The following is a 27,321-nucleotide window of genomic DNA, read 5'->3' on the forward strand; positions in this document are numbered from 1 at the left end:
TAGTTCTTATTCAGTCCACAAGAGATGCCTCTCAAATTGTAATCCAGTGGTTTTCTTTCGCAGGTAATGCTTAATTTTGGCCCCGAGTTTGTCAGCCCACATTTATATAGCATGAGCCAATGTCTCAGATACATCTGAGATTCTGGGCAGTCTATATTTGTAAAACTCGGTCCCATTCCGCTCACTGTTTGGCTGCCAACAGTGCTGATTTCCATGAGATATATTGTTTACCAAACAGAAATATGCAGCACGAATATTGTACGCAACGAACTGTCTCATTCTGACACTTGGCTCTGATTTGAGTCATAACCTTAATTAATCCAGCGTCTGATTATTTTTGGGGATAGTGAGATCACAAATCTGACAATAGCTGAGAATTGGCAGAAGAGCCAGTTTTCACCAAGCAAAAGACAAGGTTGGACCACTTGACTGCCTCGCCTGGGTAGTTTATACAGAATAAAGCAAAACACGAGATGAGTCTATTGGAGAGCAGCAGGATGGGTGCCAGCCAGTTCAAAGATGGAACTTGGGCGTTGCTCAGTGAATGCAGCAGCCAGTAAGGTGGCTGCAGCACGACTTCTCCAAACGGCACGAAGCGAGAGAAGCTTGCCAAGTATTTCCAAAGAACCTGGAAATGAATGGCAGATGGATTCCTTTCTTCATGCTTAGTATAGAGTGTGCAACACATCTCATATATGTTGGGAAGTAATCTTTAAAACAGCCATGTAAGGTAGGCATAGCTGCCAAGTCTCCCGTATTCCCTGGGAAACCCCCATTTTTTCTAGCTGTTCTCAGCTGAAAAAACGGATTTTTTTGTTTTTCCCCAGTTTATTCTGGTGCGGCGGCCATTTTGGAACTGGGCGGAGCATGCTCAGAAGCAACTTTTGATGCAGCTCTGCCCAGTTCCAAAATGGCTGCAGTGCGACTTCTGGCGCGGCGGCCATTTTGGAACTGGGCAAAGCAGCATCAAAAGTCGCTTCTGAGCATGCTCCGCCCAGTTCCAAAATGGCCGCCACGCTACTTCCGGTCTGCTACTTCCGGTCCGGTCCCTTATTTCTCCCACAGGAACTTGGTAGGTATGAAGGTAGGCCTGGACTTTACAACAGTCACAGGACCTGCCAGTGTCCCTATTTTCCAGGGAAAGTTTCTGATTTGATCTCGGAACGTCCCGCTTTTCCTCAAGACATCCCTGTAGCCTCACTTCTCGCAGGGAGGGAACCGCCAGAAGGCCCTTGGAGCTGGACCTCAGTGTCCGGGCTGAACGATGGGGGTTGAGACGCTCCTGGCTGTTTAGGGCTTTAAAGGACAGCACCAACACTTTGAATTGTGCTCGGAAACGTACTGGGAGCCAATGCATGTCTTTCAGGACCGGTGTTATGTGGTCTTGAGGACCACCTTCTGTAAAATGTGTTTACCTCTGAGAAACATGAACTGCCAAAATGCTATTACCTCCCTGCTATGGATAGGCTCAAGCCTTCATTAAAACATAAATAAATGCATTAACTGGATGTGTAGGAAAGTGAGACTGAAAGAGACCCCCATTGCATACCCTCCTCACATACCTGCCAAGTCTCCCGCTGAAAAATGCGGGATCAGAAGCGGCGCGGCACTGGAAGTTGCGTAGAAGCAACTTCCGGGGCCACTCTTCCCATGTGTGGGCACAGGAAATCGGGCAGAGCAGCACCGGAAGTTGCTTCTATGCATGCCTGGCGGCCATCTTGGGGGGGGGGGCACCGGGCATGCATAGAAGCAACTTCCGGTGCCTCTCTGCCCGATTTCCGGTGCCCACACATGGGAAGAGCGGCACCCAAAATGGAGGCTCCCTGGCAGGTAGGAAATCCGGGGGTTATTCGGGAGAACAGCGGGAAACGGATTAAAATCCGGGGGTTTCCCGCGAAAAACGGGATACTTGGCAGCTAAGCCTCCCCACAACCACCCCAGTTTTCCCAGGACATTACAGAATTGCAGAAGGCATCCTGGCTTCTGGTGCCGCACAAGCTGACTTGCGCGGAGCACGGCTCCGAAAGATGCGCATCTCCTTCCTTGGAGGTGTTTAATGAGAGGTTGGATGGCCGCCTGTATTGGATGCTTTAGCTGAGATTCCTGCATTGCAGGGGGTTGGACTAGAGGACCTTTGGGGTCCCTTCCAACTCTACAATTCTATGACCCTGTGGAATGCAGGAGGGCATGCCGTTGATGCTGCTTGCAGCCCAGACTCTTCCAAATTCATGTGAATTTCCCTGCCGATGGGATCAGTACGGTGCCCTTTGTTTTACGTTGTCGTTGCCTCTCCTGGCTTCCCTACCTTGTGCCTGAACCCGGAAACTCTGTCCTCCCTGTGTCGTCCTTAAATGGCACCTCCGAGGTATTTCCAGGGTGAGCTCCGGCCTTGGGGAAAACAACCTTGCCGGGTACTGAGCCCTGCGCACATCCTTGGTTATAAAAGAACAGATGTTCCGATGCCATCACCCCTGCTAATTGGAATTAAAAAAAGAGGCGCTGTAGCGCATCTCAAATTTCCCAGCCATCTGCGCCAGGGGAAAACAGAACAGGGGGATGCTTTCCTTTGGGAACTCGTGGAGCGGTGGGTGCAAGGGACAGCTGGTGTGTGTGTGTGTGTGCGCGCGCGCTAGAAAGGGAGAGCATGAGCATATGAACACACCAGCTGTCGGGTGTGTTACTATTTTGTGTTGCTTACCCTTGGGAATAAAGGAACACAATTCTGGCACCAGCTGAGGCCGGTTGCAGCAGTTTTTCAGCACAACCAACGCCTGCGATGGGGAACAGAGTTGTTTCTGCACTTGAGGGTCTGTTTCTCTTACTTACACCATCCAGCACAAAAACATTGGTATGCTAGTATATACCAGCCTCTGCCACCCTGAGGTCCATGATCTACAGTTCCCACAATCTGTTGATCGTTGGTCATGCTAGCTCGGTGTCAGGGCTGGTTCAGATTCAGGTTGGCACTCTGGACGCAGAGACAAACGGGAAAGTTAACTCTTTATTCTGGAAAAAGCATGCAAGGCAGCAGTGCCTAGAAACAGGACTGGCCCCTATGAAACAGTTGCCAGGACTGAATAACTTCACCTTCTACTTCCCTCTAAGACTCCTTCCAAGCAGCCTCAGACTATGTTGGGTGGGGCGAATCGGTGCTCTTTGTTCCGCTAGGCACATAATCTTCCGTGTCCTTGGAGACAAGGGGGGGGGGGAGAGAGGAGCTTAGTACAGTAACAGCAGCAAGCTCCTGGCATGTTTCTCCAGCATCTGTCTTCCTCCTCCTCCTCCGCTTCATCTGCTGAGTCCGAACTGCTTTCCGCACCTGGCTCCTCTTGCTCGCTAAAGCCTGTTGCCTCTTCAGCATCCAACCATCCCTCCCCTTCTTCTCCCTCTGACCTGCCCTCAGTGATCCCACCACCACTCCCTGGGCTCTGAGCCTTCCTCCTCTAAGGCTTCCATGGGGGGGGGGTTTCCCTGACTGGCACCACTCCTCATCAGCCAGCAAGTCCCTGACACTGGGGTTGATGGGAGAAGGTGTCCGAAGCATTTGGATGATGCCAGGTGGGGAGGTCTGCTATAATGGGCACCCGAAGTCACCCAGGGGACAGCAAGGCCAGGAAGGAGCAAGCAGAATCAAGCGGAGTGGTCTAATTCAGCCTTACTCAACTCGGGGTGCTTCAAATATTTGGATTGCAATTCCCATCAATGGAATTGGATACACTCTCGCTGTGTTTAGCCCGAGTGTATCTATGCCTTTCCAGGTTAGAGCTTGGCTTGGGGGTGGAATAGAGTTTGTATGTTTTTAATAAATGCCAGATGTTATCCAGTGCTGGTTAGTGGATCTTCCCAGATCCTATCAAGGAACCTCCTGCTTCTGATCCTTAGAACAGTTTTTGCACTTTAATAAACAGAATATTAAGGTGACGAATTGGAAAATTGCCTGAACTGTACAGCAAATAGCTGCAGATAGATAGCATAAAACCTTGGGGGCGGGAGGGGCAAGACTGAAACAGGATTTGATTTCTTGGTCTGCATGGCTGTCATTTCAGCTGCAGATCCGAGCTTCTTGCCCAGATAAGGGCATTGCTGCAAACTCTTTCGCTTTGTTTTCCTCTTAACATCGGTAGCTCGGTGGGAGAGCATCTGCGTTGCATTCAGAAAGCCCCAGGTTTTAATCCCCCAGTGTTTCTCAAACTAGTGTTCCTAGCTGTCGCTGGACTCCAGCTCCCATCTTTCCTGACCACTGGTCCTGCTAGCTATTGGGAGTTGGGGACCCAAGCCTGAGAAACACTGTGGCCTAAAGGCATCTTGAGGCAGCGCTGGGAGAGACTCCGTGGCTGAAACCCTGGAGGAGAGCTGCTGCTAGTCAGTGCAGACGGGGCTGCCTCAAGTAGGTCGGGCGCCCTGGCACCGTAGCACGGAGATCACTCTGGCGCCCCTGCCCTGGTGGGCGGGCGCAGCGTGTAGCATGGCTTCTGCCAACCTGGTGCCCTGGTGCCCCACGCCACTGAGACTACCCCTAGAGCCGGGCCTGACTGAATGGTTTGACTTAATAGAAGGCACCTTCCTAGACCCTCTGTATGTTACTTGGTGCTTGACAGAATAAAAGAGGATTACAAGCTTGTTCAGCAGCAGAGGCTCCCTGGGTTTGATGCTTGCTGGCAGAAACGTGTCACAGTTTTATGTGCATCAATAATCCTGAAAATACAGTGCTATCTCGGTTTTCAAATGTAATCCATTCCCAAAGACGGTTCAACTTCAGAAACATTCAAAAACTGAAGCATTTACTTCCGGAAAACTCAATATGGAAGCCGCGTGGCATGTTCAGCTTCCAAAAAGCATTCCAAAACCAAAACGTTCGACTTCCAAGAGGTTGGAAAACCGAGGTACCACTCTTCTTCTTCTTCTTCTTCTTCTTCTTCTTCTTCTTCTTCTTCTTCTTCTTCTTCTTCTTCTTCTTCTTCTTCTTCTTCTTCTTCTTCCTCTTCTTCCTCTTCTTCCTCTTCTTCCTCTTCTTCCTCTTCTTCCTCTTCTTCCTCTTCTTCCTCTTCTTCCTCTTCTTCCTCTTCCTCCTCTTCCTCTTCTTCCTCTTCTTCCTCTTCTTCCTCTTCTTCTTCCTCTTCTTCTTCCTCTTCTTCTTCCTCTTCTTCTTCCTCTTCTTCTTCCTCTTCTTCTTCCTCTTCTTCTTCTTCTTCTTCTTCTTCTTCTTCTTCTTCCTCTTCTTCTTCCTCTTCTTCTTCTTCTTCTTCTTCTTCTTCTTCTTCTTCTTCTTCTTCTTCATTGAATTTATATACCGCCCTATACCTGGTATATAATCGCCACTTTGACGATCATTTTAAATGGAAGCAAGTGAATGCTAACTACCATTGCAACTTCTCTCCACCGACACCCGTCCTGTTCATTGGAACGGAAAGGAAAAATTCATTAGGCTATACAGTGGTACCTCGGTTTAAGTACACAATTGGGTCTGGAAGTCTGTACTTAACCTGAAGCGTACTTAACCTGAAGCGAACTTTCCCATTGAAAGTAATGGAAAGGGGATTAATCGGTTCCAGACAGGTCTGCGGAGTACTTAAACTGAAAGTACTCAAACTGAAGCATACTTAAACTGAGGTGTGACTGTAATGGGGAAGCAGGAGTGAAATATTTCTAGTTGAGTCCTCCAATAGGAAGGGACATAGAAAGTCAAGGGAAGTCACTTAGAGGAGGGGCTAATGATGGCTGTGCTCTGCCTTTGCAGTTCAAGGCAGCAAGGCTTCTGAATACCAGTCACTGGAAGAGAGGGCTCTTGTGGTTGAATCCTGCTTGCTGGTTTCCCACAGGCATCTGGTTGGCCACTGTGAGAACAAGACACTCAGTGACCGATGTTCTAAGTGTCCCGTTTCTCATTGTCTGAAAGCCACTTTCTTATCTGGAACCTGTCATTTTCTCTGCATCTCTCTCCACGACCTGTCAAAATCCCTCTTTGTCTGTGTTTGTGTGTGTGCTCTTTTCTCCCAGTGAATAGCTACGGGGAGGACGAAGACCTGACCACCTCCTCGGACAGCGACGACGAGGTGATCAAGCAGTTTGAGATCTCCGTTTCGCGCTCGCAGAGCTTCCGCTCTGGCGTTTCCGAGAAAGGGACGCAAGCCGGTTCCGAGCGCAGGCCCAAATTCAACCGCTTGCTGTCGAACCACGAAGAGTACAGCTCCGAGGCCTCTGAATGCGAAGGTATTACCCAAAAAAAGAAACAAAGCAGTCAAACACAAGAGATGGTTCGCTCCGAGAAGTCCAACAAGGATAGACTCAGTTTCTGTGGCTTCGGAAGAAATGGCAAAAGCAGGAAAAAAATGTACCTGATGTGCTGGTGTGCGCACATCGTCTTCCCATGACTTGAAAGGATTCTGCATTTTGAATCTCAGTTGATAGGCGCAACCTCTCGTGATGAGAATGTCAAAGGTGTAACAAAACAGTCTGTAACCGCATCTCCCAAGACTCCTCTGTGGTTCAACTCCCCAGAGAACCTTGCGAATGGCAGAGGATTCTGGGAAGCGTTCTACAGAACACACTCACTTTCCTGCAGGACATTTCCTAGGTCTCACTTTGCACCTGAGGATGAACCGCAATGCTCCCCTTCCTTGCAAGGGAAAATCTTTTCAGGAAAGCTTGTTCGCCATTACTGAATTTCTCCCCGAGGAACCCTGCTATCCTAGGCTCCCCCACATTCCTGTATTGTGGTACCTTGGTTCCCAAACGGCTTGGCTTGGCTTGGCTCCCAAACAAATTGGCTGCTGAACACTGCAAACCCGGAAGTAAGTGTTCCGGTTTGCGAACGTTTTTTAGAAGCCGAACATCCGTTTCGGCTGTCGGCATTATTTCCGGGGCTCATCAACCAATCAGAAGCTGTGCCTTGGTTTGCGAACATTTTGGAAGTCGAATGGACTTCCAGGACGGATTGAGTTCGGGAACCAAGGTACCACTGTACAAAGTTGCCAAGGGAACCCCGAGATTTTACAGGACACTGTTTTCACCCACCTAGTCTGCAGGATTCAAGCATCCCAACTGAATCCCTCAAACTGCATTCCTTAAATAATAGCCAATATCCTGGCTGCAGACCAAATCCACAAGACACGGTGGGGAGGCAAACTTTGTGTGGGAAGTGTGTAATGTAACTTCTCACTAGAGAGGCACGTCTTCTATTCTGAAAAGCCTGTGGTGCTTTTTTACTTACTTTTCTCTCTCTTTTTTTTACATTTATAAAACCTGCCTTTTCAGCCCACCGCTCCCAAATGTATATATATCAGTCGTGTCCTTGTTGATTTCGGAGCTGCAATCTGCTGCGTGAGCCAAGTCCTTTTTGATTTTAGCAGAGCTGGGAGCCTTCATTAGCAAAAGCCCTGGTTTGGGGAGTGGGGAAACACCATCTGGACCCGTTCTGAGCATAAGAACTGGACCATGTGGTCTTAAACCCAAATGCACGCTTTTAACTTGGCTGATTTCAGCAGGGCTTTCATAGGCTGCAGACTTGAGCGCAGCTGAAACGTTAAATGTCTCGGGACCCCAGCAGAGTTTTGCCCAAGGAAAGGCTTCCCATTATTCCTGGGTGGCTTCTTCCATCTCCCTGCCTTGTCCCTCTTCTCTAGCAAATAAAAAAGGTAAAGGACCCCTGACAGTTAAGCCCAGTCGCAAACGACTCTGGGGTTGCGGCGCTCATCTCGCTTTACTGGTCAAGGGAGCCAGCGTTTGTCCGCAGACAGTTTTTCCAGGTCATGTGGCCAGCATGACTAAGCCGCTTCTGGCGAAACCAGAGCAGCGCACAGAAACACTGTTTATCTTCCCACCAGAGCGGTACCTATTTATCTACTTACACTTTGACGTGCTTTCGAACTGCTAGGTTGGCAGGAGCTGGAACCAAGCAACGGGAGCTCACCCCGTCGCGGGGATTCGAACCGCCGACCTTCTGATCGGCAAGCCCAAGTCAGTGGTTTAGACCACAGAGCCACCCACGCTGTGTTAAATGAGTGGGGCGGGAGAAATAATTTAGAGCAGGGGAGCGGGAAGCTTTTTCAGCTGCAGGGCTGCTTCTGGGCAACTTCAAAGAACCACAGAATTGCAGAGTTGGAAGGGACCCCCAGGGTCATCTAGATCTTGCCCTAATTGGGACTTGAACCCACAGCACTGAGATTGAGAGCCTTGTGCTCTACCAACTGAGCAAAGGCAAAAATATATATCTTACCTTAGTAGAGCATGCGAGTTTCTGCACTCCCCTGCCTCTGTCATAGAATCATGGAATCGTAGAGTTGGAAGGGACCCCAAGGGTCATCCAGTCCAACCCCTTGCAATGCAGGAATCTCAGCTAAAGCACCCAAGACAGCTAAACCATCCAGGCAAGCAAGAGACATTATCTGAGTTCAAGGGCACATCTTAGCCAGGCAAAAACACGGAAGGAGGGTGCATAGCAGGGCCAGTGAGGGATGTGGCCTGGAGAGAAGTCCCAAGGGCCAAGTGCAGAGGTCTGGAGGGCCACATTCAGCCTCTGGGCCTGAGGCTCTCCTTCCCTGATATAGAGAAGCAGGATGTTCTGATTAGATCCATATCCCGCCTTTTCTCCAAGGAGATCAAGGTGGTGTACAGATTTCTCCCCCCCTCCATTTTATCCTCACGACAACCCTGTGAGGTAGGAAGATAGTGGCTGGCTCAAGGCCACCCAATGTGGGGATTTGAACCCTGGCCGCCAGGTTCTAGTCACTCTAACCACTCCTGGCCCGTTGACCTCCTTTTGTCTGGAGAGACAATGTAGTGCGCCTCCAAGGGTGATACCAAACTGCTTTATTAGCAGCACCGAAGTGACTGCCCTGGGTGCGGTGCAAGCCTGGGCAGAGTGTCTGGAGGTCCTGGGCTGTCCAGACAACAAGACCCTCCTCTCAGCGTCTCTGATGTGGTCCAAAGGAAAGCAGAGCAAGACATTGGGCACCAGCTTGGCCGCAGGAGTTGCCTGAAGGCAGGTGCGATGGGTTGTGCCCAACAACTTGCAATCATGGTGGGGAGGGTGAAAATTGCCCTCTTCACCTCCCGCCCCTACCCAGTGGGCCAGTGCTTGCCTGGGGGGGGCGGCGGAGGATGGTGGCTCCCTCAATATTGGCATCTTAGGGATTCCACTCTGGATTTGTGCAGGGTTTACTCCAGGGGTCCCCACACTATTTATGGCCCGGGGCCACATACGCCCCCCGAGGCTCTTTTATGCGGCCCCCAGGGCCCCCCGCCACCTGCTGCCGCCGCCCGCTTTTACCGGCGCAGTGCGGCTGCCGACTTCCGACCCGGAAAAGCGACAGAAATAGTTTGTGCGCACGCGTCATTTCTAGTGTACTTCCGGGTCGGAGGAAGCTTCTGCACATGCGCATAAGCTATTTCCGGTGCTTTCCAGGTCGGGAGTGTGCCAGAAATAGTGTTTGTGCATGTGCATGGGCGCACACAGCCGCACGCTCCCCCACCTTCCGGCCCACCAAGCAATCGGCGCAGCGTGCATCCGGCCCAAAGGCAGGTAAGTTTGGGGACCCCTGGTTTACTCCTTCCTTCTCCCGAAGATGTCACGCAAAGCAGCAGGGGTTCTCCACACTGACTTTCCTGTACATGATGCACAGGCTCTCAAACAGCTGCTCATCACTCACCCTACATTTTCAGGTGTGCACTTCAAAGCAAAACTCCTTGGGTTTTGTGCGAAGAGGCCCTTTGGTTGGTTCCCAAGGGAGAAGCACGTTTGGCTCTTTCGTTGCCATTCTGTTGGAAGAAGGTGTTCTTCCTTTGGGGGCTCAGGATCCCCAAGTCCCTCAGGCATAGTGATCACTTCTAGGCCCCGCACTGCAGTGGATTAAAGCATCTGCACACCTGAGGGATAAAGAAACCGGCTGGTCTTAACCCCCCTGAAATGATTTCTCTCTCTGCTCTTAAAATGTGCTAGATCTCGATGGGTTCAGCCAACTGAGTTATCAAGACAACCTCTCCTATCATGAAGATGACCACCTATCCCTCGACTCCAGAACGGCGTCGGAGAGCAGGGGCTCTGGGCAGCCCAAAGACCCCAGGGTGGAGGTCAGCGCGACGCCCAGCCTCAGCCGGCAAGAGACGGAAGGGAGCTTGGAAATGGAGACGGCTTTTAGCAACCAAGGATTCGAAGGGAACGACGCCACGGACAGCTCGTCGGCCTGGAGCCCGGAGGTAAGATGAAAGCACTTGTCCTTGCAACATGGATGTTGTTTCATTCATTCTCAGAGGTTTTCTGCATTTCTGTTTACCACGTTTTGTGTCATGAAATGAGTTAATTAATGAAAGGGGACTGTGATATTAGGATACCTCTCCTTTTGAGGAACGTCTTGTGCGCTCACAGCCTGAAGGTTGTTGGTGTTAAGTCCATTTGGTATGAACGGATCACAGGTGATCATGCCCAAAATAATGTGTAGTTGCGGTTATGGAAAGCCCATATAGAATATATCCAGTATAACTGAAGGAGCGTCTCCACCCCCATCGTTCTGCCCGGACACTGAGATCCAGCGCCGAGGGTCTTCTGGCGGTTCCCTCGCTACGAGAAGCCAAGTTACAGGGAACCAGGCAGAGGGCCTTCTCGGTAGTGGCACCCACCCTGTGGAATGCCCTCCCACCAGAGGTCAAAGAGAACAAAAACTACCAGACCTTTAGAAGGCATCTCAAGACAGCCCTGTTTAGGGAAGCTTTTAATGTTTGATTTCTGTATTTTAATGTTTTGTTGAAAGCTGCCCAGAGTGGCTGGGGGAACCCGGCCAGATGGGCGGGGTATAAATAAATTATTATTATTATTATTATTGTTGTTGTTATTATTATTATTATTATGATATCTGAAGGCAGTCCTGTACAGGGAAGTTTCTAATGACTGATGTTTTATCATGCTTTTCTGTTTGTTGGAAGCTGCCCAGAGTAGCAATCAGATGGAGGGGGTACAAATAAAATAAAATAATAATAATAATAATAATAAGAAGAAGAAGAAGTGAATGCTTTTGGACTACTACTCTTATTTATTTTTCTAGCATCACCAATGTGCCTGGTGGCAAAGCCATAGCTCAACGGTACATCATCTGCTTGGGTTCAATTCCTGGCATCTCCAGGAGAGATGCCCAGGGCTAGGAGACATTATGCTCCCCCACACTTCCACTTGCCCCGCAGTTTCTTCCGTTTGGTCCATGACTTCTCGGCAGGCGTTCTAGAAGACTTTCTTTTGCCCCACTGCTTTCCCCGGAAAGACCTGAGGTTTACTGCTGTATCGGAACGAAAGTCAATCTGCAGGAAACCCGATTGACATTTGCTCTGATTCAGCCGTAAAGAAGAAGAAGAAGAAGAAGAAGAAGAAGAAGAAGAAGAAGAAGAAGAAGGAGGAGGAGGAGGAGGAGGAGGAGGAGGAGGAGGAGGAGGAGGAGGAGGAGGAGGAGGAGGAGGAGGAGTTTGGATTTGATATCCCGCTTTATGACTACCCCAAGGAGTCTCAAAGCGGCTAACATTCTCCTTTCCCTTCCTCCCCCACAATAAATACAGTGGGTTTCCCCAGGGAAAGTGGTGGGACAGAAAGAAAACCCTCTCGGGTGAGCCCTTCCTGCCTGAAACCTTGGAAAGTCCCTGCCAGTCAGTGTAGGTTGATGGGCCCATCGTCTGACCTTATATCAGGGGTGGCCAACTCCCAAGAGACTGTGATCTACTTACAGAGTTAAAAACTTGCTGTGATCTACCCCCTTTTTGGGGTTCAGGTCAAAGTTGTTGAGCTTTTTTGGGAAGGAGGAAGGCCCGTTTTTAAGGCATTCAGATCAAAGTTGTTGTTGAGCTTTTTTAGGGAGAAGGAAAGTGCCATTTTTGGGGGTGCAGGGCAAAAAACTTGAGCTTTTTTTAGGGGAGCCAAAGTTGTTGAGCTTCTTTGGGGGGGAGCCAGTGATCTGCCATTGATCTACCACAGGCATCCAGTGATCTACTGGTAGATCACGATCTACCTGTTGGACATGCCTCTATTAGAGCCAGGGCCTTTTCAGTACTGGCCCCAACTTGGTGGAACACTCTTTCCCAGGAGACCAGGGCCCTGCGGGATTTGTCATCTTTCCGCAGGGCCTGCAAGACAGAGCTGTTCCGCCTGGCCTTTGGGTTAGACTCAGCCTGACCCCTGTGTTTTCCTCCCTTATGGCTTGGATTTATGGACTACTTGAAATGAGGCTGCACTTTAAATTTTAATACTGTATTTTAATCTGTATTTTAATTAATTGTTTTTATGTTTTATTGTAATTCTGTTGGTGTGAGCCGCCCTGAGCCTGGTTTTTGACTGGGGAGGGCAGGGTATAAATAAAAATTTATTATTATTATTATTATTATTATTATTATTATATATAAAGCAGCTGCAAACCCCCGCCTGCTCTGCCCCCGAGAATGTGGCGTCCATCAATTCGATTCATGCAGTCGCTCTTACACAGGCATAGACAAACTCGGCCCTCCAGATGCTTTGAGACTACAATTCCCACCATCCCTGACCACTGGTCCTGTTAGCTAGGGATCATGGGAGTTGTAGTCCCAAAACATCTGGAGGGCCGAGTTTGCCCACGCCTGCTCTTACAGAACACGTTTGCCTGCCAGAATCCTTTTCCAGATAAGGATGTCGTAGCAATTGCTGTGAAGGGGATTGGGAAACGAGGACTTTCAAGGTTTTATAAAATTCTGCAGCTGCAGATACTTCTCTCCCCTCCACATGCTTGACAGCTATTATCGAAATACGTCAGTCTGCAGTGTTTTTTTTTTTTTTTTAAATTAACATAAAATATTTCCGGTAGATTCAGAATACCAAGCGAAAGTCATAGAATCATAGAATCATAGAATCATAGAGTTGGAAGAGACCACAAGGGCCATCCAGTCCAACCCCCTGCCAAGCAGGAAACACCATCAAAGCATTCCTGACAGATGGCTGTCAAGCTTCTGCTTAAAGACCTCCAAAGAAGGAGACTCCACCACACTCCTTGGCAGCAAATTCCACTGCCGAACAGCTCTTACTGTCAGGAAGTTCTTCCTAATGTTTAGGTGGAATCTTCTTTCTTGTAGTTTGAATCCGTTGCTCCGTGTCCGCTTCTCTGGAGCAGCAGAAAACAACCTTTCTCCCTCCTTTATATGACATCCTTTTATATATTTGAACATGGTTATCATATCACCCCTTAACCTTCTCTTCTCCAGGCTAAACATACCCAGCTCCCTAAGCCGTTCCTCATAAGGCATCGTTTCCAGGCCTTTGACCATTTTGGTTGCCCTCTTCTGGACACGTTCCAGCTTATCAGTATCCTTCTTGAACTGTGGTGCCCAGAACTGGACACAATACTCCAGGTGAGGTCTGACCAGAGCAGAATACAGTGGTACTATTACTTCCCTTGATCTAGATGCTATACTCCTATTGATGCAGCCCAGAATTGCATTGGCTTTTTTAGCTGCTGCATCACACTGCTGACTCATGTCAAGTTTGTGGTCAACCAAAACTCCTAGATCCTTTTCACATGTACTACTCTCAAGCCAGGTGTCTCCCATCCTGTATTTGTGCCTTTCATTTTTTTTGCCCAAATGTAGTACTTTACATTTCTCCTTGTTAAAATTCATCTTGTTTGCTTTGGCCCAGTTGTCTAATCTGTTAAGGTCATTCTGAAGTGTGATCCTGTCCTCTGGGGTGTTAGCCACCCCTCCCAACTTGGTGTCATCTGCAAACTTGCTCAGGATTCCCTCAAGCCCATCATCCAAGTCATTGATAAAGATGTTGAACAAGACTGGGCCCAAGACAGAACCCTGTGGCACCCCACTAGTCACTACTCTCCAGGATGAGGAGGAGCCATTGATGAGCACCCTTTGGGTTCGGTCAGTAATCCAGCTACAAATCCACTGAATGGTAGCATTGTCTAGCCCACATTTTACCAGCTTCTTTACAAGAATATCATGGGGCACCTTGTCAAAGGCCTTGCTGAAATCAAGATAGGCTACATCCACAGCGTTCCCTTCATCTACCAGGCTTGTAATTCTGTCAAAAAATGAGATCAGATTAGTCTGACATGACTTATTTTTCAGGAACCCATGCTGACTTTTAGTGATCACAGAGTTTCTTTCTAGGTGCTCACAGACTGTTTGCTTAATGATCTGCTCTAGAATCTTTCCTGGTATTGATGTCAGGCTGACTGGGCGGTAATTGTTTGGGTCCTCTCTTTTCCCCTTTTTGAAAATAGGGACAACATTTGCCCTCCTCCAGTCTGCTGGAACTTCGCCTGTTCTCCAGGAATTTTCAAAGATTATTGCCAGTGGTTCTGAAATCACCTCTGCCAGTTCTTTTAATACTCTTGGATGTAGTTCATCTGGCCCTGGAGACTTGAATACATCTAAACTAGCCAAGTATTCTTGTACTACCTCCTTACTTATTCTGGGCTGTGTTTCCCCTGCTGAATCATCTGCTCCATATTCTTCAGGTCGGGCGTTGTTTTCTTTCTTGGAGAAGACAGAGGCAAAGAAGGCATTGAGGAGTTCTGCCCTTTCTCTGTCCCCTGTTTGCATTTCACCATCTTCTCCTCTGAGTGACCCCACTGTTTCCTTGTTTTTCCTTTTGCTACGGACATACCCATAAAAGCCCTTTTTGTTGCTTTTAACCTCTCTGGCGAGCCTGAGTTCATTCTTTGCTTTAGCTTTTCTGACTTTGTCTCTACACGTGCTGGCTATATGTTTGAATTCCTCTCTGGAGATTTCCCCCCTTTTCCATTTTTTGTACATATCCCTTTTAAATCTTAACTCAGTCAAAAGTTCTTTAGATAGCCAGCCTGGCTTCTTTAGGCACCTTCCATGTTTCCGTCTCATTGGTATTGCCTGAAGTTGTGCTTTTAATATCTCCCTTTTAACAAACTCCCAACCATCATGAACTCCCTTCCCTTTTAGTATTACTGTCCATGGGATTTCACCCAGCGTTTCCCTAAGTTTTCTGAAGTCGGCTTTCTTAAAGTCTAGAATTTGGACCTTAGTATGCTTGGTTGCTCCTTTCCGCTGGATAATAAACTCCAGAAGAGCATGGTCACTCCCACCTAATGATCCTGCCACTTCTACCCCACTAACCAAGTCATCACTATTGGTTAGGACCAGATCTAAAATGGCTGATCCTCTTGTTGCTTCTCCCACTTTCTGGACAATGAAGTTGTCTGCAAGGCCAGTGAGGAATCTGTTCGACCTTATGCTCTTGGCTGAGTTTGACATCCAACAAATATCAGGATAGTTGAAATCCCCCATTACTACTATCTCACTTCCTTTGGAATGCTTGGCCATCTGTTCCAGGAAGGCATCATCTGTGTCCTCAGTTTGGCTTGGGGATCTATAGTAAACTCCCACAATGAGATCACTGTTGTTTTTCTCTCCCTTAATTTTGACCCAGATACTCTCAATTTGGCTTTGAAGTTTTAAATCCTGGATCTCTTCACAGGTATACATATCCCTAACATATAAAGCTACTCCTCCTCCTTTCCTGTTTGGTCTATTTCTCTTAAATAGATTGTATCCCTCTATTACTACATTCCAGTCATGAGACTCATCCCACCAGGTTTCAGTGATGCCTATTATGTCATATTTAGTTTGCTGTACCAAGAGCTCAAGTTCATCTTGTTTATTTCCCATGCTCTGTGCATTAGTATACAGACATTGAAGACCGTTGATCATTCCCCCATGTCTCTTATTTAAGGATATTTTCGTCCCACCACTAGGTCTGCATGCTGCTTGCTCCATTTGGTCCTTGACATTTGGATGATCATCTTCAGCATTTGATAGACTCCTACCTTCAGGACCACTGTCTCCCTCCCCCACATAAGTCAGTTTAAAGCCCTCCTGATGAGGTTTTTGAGTTTTGTGGCAAAAACATTCCTCCCAACTTTTGTGAGGTGCAGTCCATCACTTGCCAGAAGTCCATCTTCAAGAAACTGCAGACCGTGATCTAGGAATCCAAACCGTTCCTGTTTGCACCATTTGCGAAGCCAGTTGTTCACTTCCCCTATTTTTCCCTCTCTCCCTGGGCCATGTCGTTCAACTGGGAGGACAGAAGAGATGACAATTTGTGCATCTAATTGCTTCAACTTCCTGCCCAGAGCCTCATAATCATTTTTGATCTTCTGTAAGCTATGGCTTGCAGTGTCATTGGTTCCCACATGCACCAAAAGGAAGGGGTATTTGTCGGTGGGTTTTATGATTCCTTGCAGCCGTTCTGTTACATCTTTGATCTTGGCCCCAGGTAGACAGCACACCTCTCGAGACATCTTGTCAGGCCCACAGATCACTGCTTCTGTACCCCTCAGTAGGGAATCCCCAATCACCACTACACGCCTCTTCATAGGCTTGGTTGGGATTCTTCTATGTGCTGTCCCTTCCAAGGTTACCTGCATATTTCCAGAGGACTGACTTGGTTGCTCGTCTTCATATTCCTCATCAACTGTGATGAGGGAGAGATCCTCAGGTGGAGTCTGTTCCTCGTCTTCCATGAGCACTTCAAAACGGTTGTGTAATTCTAAGCACTCAGAGCGATCCCTGGGCCTTCTACTTCTATGAGTCACGTTCCTCCATACATCTGGCTGCTGTGTTGGGGAACTGACCTCCTCCTCAGGGAGATCCCCTGTCTCCTCCTTGGTGCAGACAGTGTGCTCTGCTGCATCCAAGAAAAGCTCCAGCTCTTTAATTCTCTGGAGCGTAGATACACGCCCCTGAAGCTGCTGCACCTTCTCTTCCAGAAGGGCAACCTTGTTTTCCAGTAGGGCAACCAACTTGCAATTGTTGCAGGTGTAGCTACCCACATCCTTTGGCAAGAAAACAAACATTGCACAGGAATTGCAGGTGACAATGGTTGTTCCCTCCACCTCCATCTTGAAAACCTTGAGGTCAAGGGGGAAAGAGGAAGAGGCCTAGGTCCCCCCTAACAAACGTATGAGATTTGCTGCCCTAGGTCAAAAAGATGGGTCACCCAGATCCAAGAGGCAGATCCAAGAGGCAGCAGCCCTAGAAAACCAGCACAAGCACACAAACAAGTAAGAAAACAAATAAGCACACAAACTTACTCACACACAGCCCCAAAAGACAAAACCACAAAACCTACAGAGTGTCTCCCAAGCTCAGCTCACCTTCTGCTCCTTCCTCAGTTGCTGCACTCCAAGCTCTGACTAGCTCCGCCCACAGCTAATCACCTGAACTTCCTGACTCACACTTCTAGGTGAAAGGTCACAGCCAGAAACAAACAAGGTCACAGCCAGAAACAAACACCCACACAAGCCTGGACAGTCACCCAAATCCAAGAGGCAGCAGCCCTAGAAAACCAGCACAAGCACACAAACAAGTAAGAAAACAAATAAGCACACAAACTTACTCACACACAGCCCCAAAAGACAAAACCACAAAACCTACAGAGTGTCTCCCAAGCTCAGCTCACCTTCTGCTCCTTCCTCAGTCGCTGCACTCCAAGCTCTGACTAGCTCCGCCCACAGCTAATCACCTGAACTTCCTGACTCACACTTCTAGGTGAAAGGTCACAGCCAGAAACAAACAAGGTCACAGCCAGAAACAAACACCCACACAAGCCTGGACAGTCACCCAAATCCAAGAGGCAGCAGCCCTAGAAAACCAGCACAAGCACACAAACAAGTAAGAAAACAAATAAGCACACAAACTTACTCACACACAGCCCCAAAAGACAAAACCACAAAACCTACAGAGTGTCTCCCAAGCTCAGCTCACCTTCTGCTCCTTCCTCAGTCGCTGCACTCCAAGCTCTGACTAGCTCCGCCCACAGCTAATCACCTGAACTTCCTGACTCACACTTCTAGGTGAAAGGTCACAGCCAGAAACAAACAAGGTCACAGCCAGAAACAAACACCCACACAAGCCTGGACAGTCACCCAAATCCAAGAGGCAGCAGCCCTAGAAAACCAGCACAAGCACACAAACAAGTAAGAAAACAAATAAGCACACAAACTTACTCACACACAGCCCCAAAAGACAAAACCACAAAACCTACAGAGTGTCTCCCAAGCTCAGCTCACCTTCTGCTCCTTCCTCAGTCGCTGCACTCCAAGCTCTGACTAGCTCCGCCCACAGCTAATCACCTGAACTTCCTGACTCACACTTCTAGGTGAAAGGTCACAGCCAGAAACAAACAAGGTCACAGCCAGAAACAAACACCCACACAAGCCTGGACAGTCACCCAAATCCAAGAGGCAGCAGCCCTTCTGCTCCTTCCTCAGTCGCTGCACATAAAGCTAAGTCTGCTGTACATAAAGCTAAGCCCATGGTTATCATTAACCATAGTTAACAAACCACAGTTCAAACTGCAGCAATTGGCAGGTGGCTACTTAGAATTTGGTTTGTTCCCCACATTGATGGCTCCTTAACCATAGTTAAGGCAGTTGCTGGTCCAGCACCCCCTAGTGGCTGGAACTTCTGCCCCCTCTGAGTGCTGCCCTGGTAGCAAGGTAGCTTGATCAGATATCTTTATGTCCTTCTGTACTCAGCTCTTCCTCCTCCCCTCCTCCTCTTCCTTCTAAGTTGATAGATTTTTCTTGTACCTGTAGCACCCGGAAGCAGTCTGATAGGTTTCAGATCCACTCTGTTTCGTGCCAGTTCAATCTGTTTTTCGGGTCTGAACTGTTGTTGTTGTTTAGTCGTTTAGTCGTGTCCGACTCTTCGTGACCCCATGGACCAGAGCATGCCAGGCACTCCTGTCTTCCACTGCCTGCCGTAGTTTGGTCAAACTCATGTTCGTAGCTTCGAGAACACTGTCCAACCATCTTGTCCTCTGTCGTCCCCTTCTCCTTGTGCCCTCAATCTTTCCCAACATCAGGGTCTTTCCCAAGGATTCTTCTCTTCTCATGAGGTGGCCAAAGTATTGGAGCCTCAGCTTCAGGATCTGTCCTTCCAGGGAGCACTCAGGGCTGATTTCCTTAAGAATGGATAGGTTTGATCTTCTTGCAGTTCATGGGACTCTCAAGAGTCTCCTCCAGCACCACAATTCAAAAGTATCAATTCTTCGGCAATCAGCCTTCTTTATGGTCCAGCTCTCACTTCCATACATCACTACTGGGAAAACCATAGCTTTAACTATACGGACCTTTGTCGGCAAGGTGATGTCTCTGCTTTTTAAGATGCTGTCTAGGTTTGTCATTGCCTTTCTCCCAAGAAGCAGGCGTCTTTTAATTTCGTGACTGCTGTCACCATCTGCAGTGATCAAGGAGCCCAAGAAAGTAAAATCTCTCAGGGTCTGAATATGCCCTGTTAAATCTCAAGTTCTGTTTCAACCTCATTGACAATAATGGGGAATCTAAAACAGCTGCAACGTCTTCCTTTTTAACTTAAGTGGATGAAATTTGCAGGCAAATTTTAAAAAAGAAAAGTTTGCCATAGGTTTAAGTGCTGTGCACAGTCCTGGCTTGTAAACTAGGATTCAACTGTGGGTTGCAGTCTTGATTTGTAAGTAGCCCTTAAACCGGTTCCCTGGTTTGGATGTCTCAGGAAACTGCATTTTTAACAAACCAAGAAGAGGACCCACGGCGAGAGCCCTGAAGCTTGTTGCTTGTTCCATCACCAGCACACAATGGTTTGTTGGGCTGAACAAGAAGCAGCGAAGTTGTATTTGCCTGGATTTCATCCAGCCTCCTCTGAGTAGCTCATCTGGCTGCATTGTGGGGCCGAGATAAAAGGCTGGCTCTACTATTCTTATATTCTAAAAATACTCTCGGGTATCTTAAAACTCCATTCAAACACCCACTTATTTGGATTTTTAAATTTTTTATTTTAAAAGAACCCTTCGCTTTTGATGGTGGAACCACAAAAAACATTTCAGGGCCATCCCCGTAATTGCTTGCTTTGTTAGATGGATATTGCTTTCCCCCTTTCCCTCTTATTTGCTTATTTTTTTTCTTCCACCACACGTATACGAATTCAGTTGTTGTATTGGGAGTGGATTGCAGTGAAGGACGTATTCAGCTCAATCTAATGCTGATGACATCTTTCCGCCGGGCTCAAGCGAAGAACATTGTTTGAGCTCGGAAGAGAGTCATTCAGTCTGCACAGCCTTGGAAAAGGAATGCGTTCGGCAACCATTTCTAAGGAGCAGAATGATGAAATAGGATGGGAAGAATGCCAAGCATTATGGTGCTCCAACCAGAAGAGGCAGGTGTGCCAGGCACAGTTTGTCTGTTCCTTACATCGCAGGTAACTCTGGCCAGAAGGAAGGAGCTTGTTATGTACTGAGCTGAATCCTAGAACAATAGGATTCAGAATCAGCGGGAGCTACCCAATCCAACTCCAGGTGGAAGTGAATCCGCAACCTGATTGGCCTGCTGGAGCAGCCAATCAGGCGGCTGGCAGAAGTGAATCTGCTACCTGATTGGCCTGTAGGAGCAGCCAATCAGGCTGCAGGCAGAAGTCAATCCACAATATAATTGGCCCACAGGTGTAGCCCTGAAGTAGCCAATCACGCAAGGCCCATTGTGTAAATAATGTATATAAGCAGATGGTTTTGGGAAAAGAGCCATTCGTCTTCTCTTCTTCTCCTTGATGAATATGAGCTGAATAAAGAGCATGAAATTCACTCTCGACTCCGAGTATATTTCACTGGCGACGAAGGTGGGATCCTGCTGAGCTGACCGCCACCACGCACTGCACCGCAGCACCGCCACCTGCTGCACCGCTGCATCGCACCGTGCATCCAGGTTTCAGCTCCAGGACCCAAGGAACCCAGAATGGCAACCGACAGCAGCTTCTTGCCATTCAAACCAGCATCAGGAGACTGGGAAGGGTACGCCGCCCGTTTCAACTTCCTCCTGCAAGCGAAAGAAGTCACCAACGATGCCATGAAGAGGGCGACATTCTTCAGCGTCTGTGGAGAGGAGACGTTTGAAATCGCCCGGGCTCTCCTTGCACCTAGAGATGTCGCTACCGTCTCTTACAAAACAATAATGGAACGGCTGAAGGAGCACTTTTCACCACAGCCCTCGGTGGTAGCTTGCCGAAATGCCTTCTACGCAAAGCGGCAAGCCCCGGGGGAAACCATAACTGGGTTTGTGACCTCCCTCCGCCAAGCCGCCCGGTTATGCAACTTCTCAGAGTTGGAGAACATGCTTCGTGACCGCCTCGTCGGTGGCCTGAGGGACGAGATGTTGCAACGACGCCTCTACGCCAAAAAAGACCTCACGTTCCAGATTGCTCTGGAGGAAGCCCTGGCAACCGAAGCCGCCGAGAGGTCAACGCAAGAGGCACGACCGGCCCCGCCATCCCAACCGAGGGTCTACCACGAAGACCTCACCGACGAATCCGAATCTGACAGGGAGGAAGTACACCGAGTACAGCGGCGCACTCAAGCAGCACACACACCACAGCAGCCTCGACGAGAAGGAGGGAACTGTGCAAGCTGCGGGGAGAACCACGAGAGGAGGACCTGTCGTTTCCGCAACGCAGAGTGCAGGCAGTGCAGAAAATTGGGACACATCGCCCGGGTGTGTCGGGCTCGACTCACCCGTCGACAAGCATCAGATGACCGACCCAGGAGCCCCAGGTCACACGGCACCATGCACCAAGGCAACTCGACGGAGATCACGGACTACCAGGTATTCCAGTTGCCCCATCCCAGCACAGAGAAAATTTATATAGAGGTACAGATAGAGGGAGCCCCATGCCGCATGGAGCTGGACACGGGTTCAACTCTATCCATAATCTCGGCCCGAACATTAAGGGAACTGTGCCCTAATGGGGGTCCCAAACTAAGGCCGGCCCCATTCACCCTCCGGGACTTCCAGAAACGTAAGGTCCCTACAATGGGGGTGGGGACCTTCAGGGTGCAATATCGAGGGCGAAAGCAACAATTGGACTTGCTGGTAGTTAAGGGCCCCTACGTTAGCTTACTGGGACTGGCATGGTTTGGACCTCTGGGGCTAGCCGTTACCGGGGTGAACCGCACTAGCTTACAAGTGGACGTGGACGCCATATGCAAAGAGTTTCCAGGGGTTTTCGATGGGGCATTGGGACGATATACAGGACCCCCCATTGCCCTACAGCTAGACCCCGCTGTACGACCCATCAGGCACAAGGCCCGCCGGGTCCCGTTCGCTCTGAAACCCCGCATAGACGAGGAATTGGACCGGCTCGTGGAGCAAGGAGTGCTGGAGCCGGTGCCCAACGCCCCCTGGGAAACTCCAATTGTCACACCCGTCAAGCCTAACGGTTCGGTCCGCATCTGTGCAGACTACAAATGCACCATAAACAAGGCTCTCACGGCCCATGCATACCCAGTGCCAGTGGTCAGCCATGTCCTCGCCACCCTGGCTGGGTCAAAAATCTTTGGCAAACTGGACTTGGCCCAAGCGTATCAACAGTTGCCTGTGGACGAAGCCACAGCAGAGGCTCAGACGATTGTGACGCACAGAGGGGCATTCAGAGTAAAGCGGCTGCAATTTGGCGTTAGCGTGGCACCAGGCATATTCCAGAATCTAATGGACTCTCTCCTTAAAGGGATTCCTGGCGTCACCCCCTTCTTCGATGATGTACTGATCGCCGGGCCCACACCAGAGGAATTTGAGGACCGCCTCCGCTCCGTCCTGCACCGTTTCCAGACGGCGGGCCTCAAGGTGAAGCGGGAAAAGTGTTTACTGGGAGTGCCGCAGGTGGACTTTCTGGGATTTAAGGTGGACGCAGAAGGGGTCCATCCAACCGGTGACAAGGTACGGGCCATTTGTGAGGCCCCAGCGCCCAAGAGCAAGCCCGAACTTCAGTCATTCTTGGGACTATTGAACTTTTACCATGCCTTCCTTCCCCATAAGGCAGCGGTAGCGGAGCCCCTACACAGACTCCTAGATAAAAGGGCCCCTTGGGTGTGGGGCCAGCGACAAAGGGCCGCATTCCAGGCAGTCAAGGACTTGCTCGTCTCAAACTCGGTCTTGGCACACTTCGACGAGAGGCTGCCAGTGGTGCTGGCATGCGACGCCTCTCCCTATGGCATCGGCGCTGTCCTGGGACACCAACTCCCGGATGGAAGAGAGGTGCCGGTGGCATACTTCTCCCAGACGCTTGCTGCAGCCGAACGAAACTACTCACAGATTGACAAGGAGGGTCTGGCAATCGTGAAGGGCGTAAAAAAATTCCATGATTTCTTGTACGGGCGGCCCTTTACCATAGTGACTGACCACAAGCCGTTGCTTGGCCTGTTTGCCCCCGAGAAGCAGACCCCCCAAGTGTTGTCTCCACGTGTCCTCAGGTGGTCAATTTTCCTTGCCGGCTACCAGTATGCACTAATCCACCGCCCTGGGAAGGCGATGGGCCACGCAGACACACTCAGCAGGCTACCACTACCAGAAACAGGCCCCGACCCAGCGCCTGCGCAAGAGGTTATGACCCTGGAGCTGCTTCCCGACCGACCCATTCAGGCACAAGAAGTTGCGCACCATTCCACAAAAGATAGGGTCATCTCCCGGGTCCTGGACTGGGTGTGGCGAGGATGGCCCAGCAGCAGCCCCGGGCCAGAATTCGCTGGCTACACAAACCGCAAACATGAACTGTCGGCCCACAAGGGGTGCCTGTTATGGGGAAGCAGGGTTGTTGTTCCCCAGCCCCTCCGCAAAAGGGTCCTCACAGCCCTACACGAGACACACCCAGGGGTAGTGAGGATGAAGGCCCTTGCCAGGAGTTATGTGTGGTGGCCGGGGATTGACAGAGAGATAGAGGCCTGGGTCCAACACTGCCAGACCTGCCAAGAATCCCGCCCGGATCCCCCAAGGGCCCCAGTCCAGCCCTGGGAGTCCGCCCGACATCCATGGTCACGCTTGCACGTGGACTTCGCTGGCCCCTTCCAGGGAAAAACATTCTTCATAGTGGTGGATTCCTACACCAAATGGCTGGAGGTCGCACTGGTACCGTCCACTTCTACGGCGGCAGCCATCCGGGTACTACGTAAGCTGTTTGCAACCCACGGGCTCCCTGACACCCTCGTCTCGGACAATGGAACCGCATTCACGTCAGAGGAGTTCCAGACCTTCACAGCGCAGAACGCCATCCGCCACATCCGCTCAGCACCATTCCACCCTGCCACCAATGGCCAAGCGGAGCGCATGGTGCGGACCACCAAGGACAGCCTCCGCCGCATAACACAAGGGGACTGGGAATACCGCCTTGCCGCATTTCTTCTAGCACAGCACAGCACCCCAAGCACAACGACGGGCCGGAGCCCAGCTGAACTACTCATGGGCCGGCGCCTTGCAACTAGACTGGACCGACTTCACCCCGACAGAGCTCAGGATGAGGTAGTGGTGGGGAAAGGCAGGAACCCCCGGACATTTGTGGCCCAGGACCCAGTGTATGCAAATAATTTTGGGGCAGGCCCAGCATGGGTACCCGCCACAGTCACCAAGGTGACCGGTCCCGTGTCGTACGAGGTACTAACGGAAGGGGGGCAATGTTGGCGCCGCCACTGCGACCAGCTACGGCGACGATTCCCAGGAGGAACCCGGGAGGAGAGCGGGACAGAGGGGTCCCAAGGGGACAGCAGGGCAGTGAGGCCTGTAGAGCGAGAGGGGTGGGCAGGGGAAGCAGAAGCAGTAGGCACAGAGGGGCGCCCCGAGGCTGGAAGGACACCGGAACCAGAGTCACAACCTAGTGGTTCAGTGGCGCCAGACCAGACAGCCCCGGCACAGCCAGCAGCCTCGGAACACGAGCCAGAACCAGAACCCCTGACCAAGGAACACCCCAGGCCACAACGCACACGGAGGCGGCCAGCAGACCTTGGGGACTACGAATGCAACTTCCCGGGCAGGACTGGAACTTAGAGGGGAGGGGTGTTATGTACTGAGCTGAATCCTAGAACAATAGGATTCAGAATCAGCGGGAGCTACCCAATCCAACTCCAGGTGGAAGTGAATCCGCAACCTGATTGGCCTGCTGGAGCAGCCAATCAGGCGGCTGGCAGAAGTGAATCTGCTACCTGATTGGCCTGTAGGAGCAGCCAATCAGGCTGCAGGCAGAAGTCAATCCACAATATAATTGGCCCACAGGTGTAGCCCTGAAGTAGCCAATCACGCAAGGCCCATTGTGTAAATAATGTATATAAGCAGATGGTTTTGGGAAAAGAGCCATTCGTCTTCTCTTCTTCTCCTTGATGAATATGAGCTGAATAAAGAGCATGAAATTCACTCTCGACTCCGAGTATATTTCAGAGCTGCTCACAGCCCAAACCCAAATTCCTTAAGCCAATGAGTTACGTCGCTTTCAAATGTGGCAAAATATTCACACCACCCCCATGTGATGGGGAATCATGGGGATTTAGGGGTAGTAAGAGTCCTGCTGGATGAGGCCAGAGGTGTCTGTCTGTCTGTCTGTCTGTCTGTCTCCCTCCCCCGCACCTCAACACAGACAGGTGGGCAGGACAAGTGCCCTGCCAAAGTCCTCTGTCAGTGTTCCCCAAGTGCCTGGCAAAAAAACTTGCTTTTGGGCATTTGGGTACTACAGAAAAAAGGGGTTTGCCCAGCCCCATGTTTTATGCTTGAAGAGCTTATACCCTTTAACATTCATCAGATGAAAAGAGGGACGTTTCCGAGCACAATTCAAAGTGTTGGTGCTGTCCTTTAAAGCCCTAAACGGACTCGGCCCAGTATACCTGAAGGAGCGTCTCCACCCCCATCGTTCTGTCCGGACACACTGAGGTCCAGCGCCGAGGGCCTTCTGGCGGTTCCCTCGCTGCGAGAAGCAAAAGCTACAGGGAACCAGGCAGAGGGGCTTTTCGGTAGTGGCGCCCGGCCTGTGAAACGCCCTCCCATCGGAGGTCAAGGAGATAAACAACTACCTGACATTTAGAAAACATCTGAAGGCAGCCCTGTTTAGGGAAGTTTTTCATGTGTGATATTTTAATGTATTTCAATGTCTGTTGGAAGCCGCCCAGAGTGGCTGGGGAAACCCAGCTGGGTGGACGGGGTACAAATAAATTAATGTTGTTATTATTATTGTTGTTATTATTATTGTATAATTTTTATTAAATTTTCTGTTTTACATTTTAGAATATTCATTTAAACATCCTTCAAATATCAATGACTTCCCTTCTTCTCTTTCCATGGTTCATTTTGCATAACATAAATCCCTGCATACAGTCGTACCTTGGAAGTCGAACACCTTGCGAGTTGAACGTTTTGGCTCCTGAACGCCGCAAACCCAGAAGTGAGTGTTCTGGTTTGTGAACGTTCTTTTGGAACCCGAACGTCCAACGCGGGTTCCAATTGGCTGCAGAACTCTCAGGCTGAACGATGGGGGTGGAGATGCTCCTTCTTCTATACTGGACTGAGGCTGTTTAGGGCATTAAATGTCAGCACCAACACTTTGAATTGTGCTCGGAAACATACTAGGAGCCAATGTAGGTCTTCCAAGACCAGTGTTATGTGGTCTCAGCGGTCACTCCCAGTCACCAGTCTAGCTGCCGCATTCTGGATTAATTGTAGTTTCCGGGTCACCTTCAAAGGTAGCCCCACGTAGAGCGCATTGCAGTAGTCCAAGTGGGAGATAACTAGAGCATGCACTGCTCTGGCGAGACAGTCTGTGGGAAGGTAGCCTGCGTACCAGATGGAGCTGATAGAGAGCTCCCCTGGACATAGAATTGACTGCGCCTCCATGGACAGCTGTGAGTTCAAAATGACTCCCAGGCTGTGCACCTGGTCCTTCAGGGGCACAGTTACCCCATTCAGCACTGGGGAGTCCCCCACACCCGCCCGCCCCCTGTCCCCCCAAAACAGTACTTCTGTCTTGTCAGGATTCAACCTCAATCTGTTAACCGCCATCCATCCTCTTGCGGAGAGAATTCCATAGTTTAACTGTGTGATGATTTACTATTACTACTACTACTACTACTACCACTAATAATAATAATTTATTATTTATACTCCGCCCATATGGCTGGGTTTCCCCAACCACTCTGAGCGGCTCCCCACAGAATATTGAAAAACCTTCAGATGTCTTCTAAAAGTCAGAGAGTTGTTTATTTCCTGGACATCTGGTGGGAGGGCATTCCACAGGGCGGGCGCCACTACCAAGAAGGCCCTCTGTAATTTCAATTCTTGCAGTGAGGGAACCGCCAGAAGGCCCTTGGAGCTGGACCTCGGTGTTTGGGCAGAACGATGGGGGTGGAGATGTTCCTTCAGGTATACTGGACCGAGGCCATTTAGGGGTTTAAAGGTCAGCACCAACACTTTGAATTGTGCTCAGAAACGTACTGGGAGCCAATGTAGGTCTTTCAGGACCGATTTTATATCGTCTTGGCAACTCCCAGTCTGCGAGACAGTC

At 49.8% G+C, this 27,321-nt stretch overlaps 1 protein-coding gene across 7 annotated transcripts in view; it reads left to right on the plus strand.

Annotated features, from left to right (window-relative positions):
• SYT16 (synaptotagmin 16) overlaps positions 1 to 27,321 on the plus strand; it is an 83,091-nt gene that overhangs the window by 33,285 nt on the left and 22,485 nt on the right. For 6 of the 7 annotated variants that reach the window (XM_060271374.1, XM_060271365.1, XM_060271379.1 and 3 more), the window contains 2 exons: positions 5,998 to 6,210; positions 9,938 to 10,194. In XM_060271374.1, coding sequence (XP_060127357.1) covers positions 5,998 to 6,210; positions 9,938 to 10,194 — 470 coding nt within the window. The remainder of the gene's footprint in view (positions 1 to 5,997; positions 6,211 to 9,937; positions 10,195 to 27,321) is intronic. The other variant, XM_060271383.1, reaches the window with a different exon arrangement.

The sequence above is a fragment of the Zootoca vivipara genome, chromosome 1 (genome assembly GCF_963506605.1).
Source record: "Zootoca vivipara chromosome 1, rZooViv1.1, whole genome shotgun sequence".
Taxonomy (NCBI): Eukaryota; Metazoa; Chordata; class Lepidosauria; order Squamata; family Lacertidae; genus Zootoca; species Zootoca vivipara.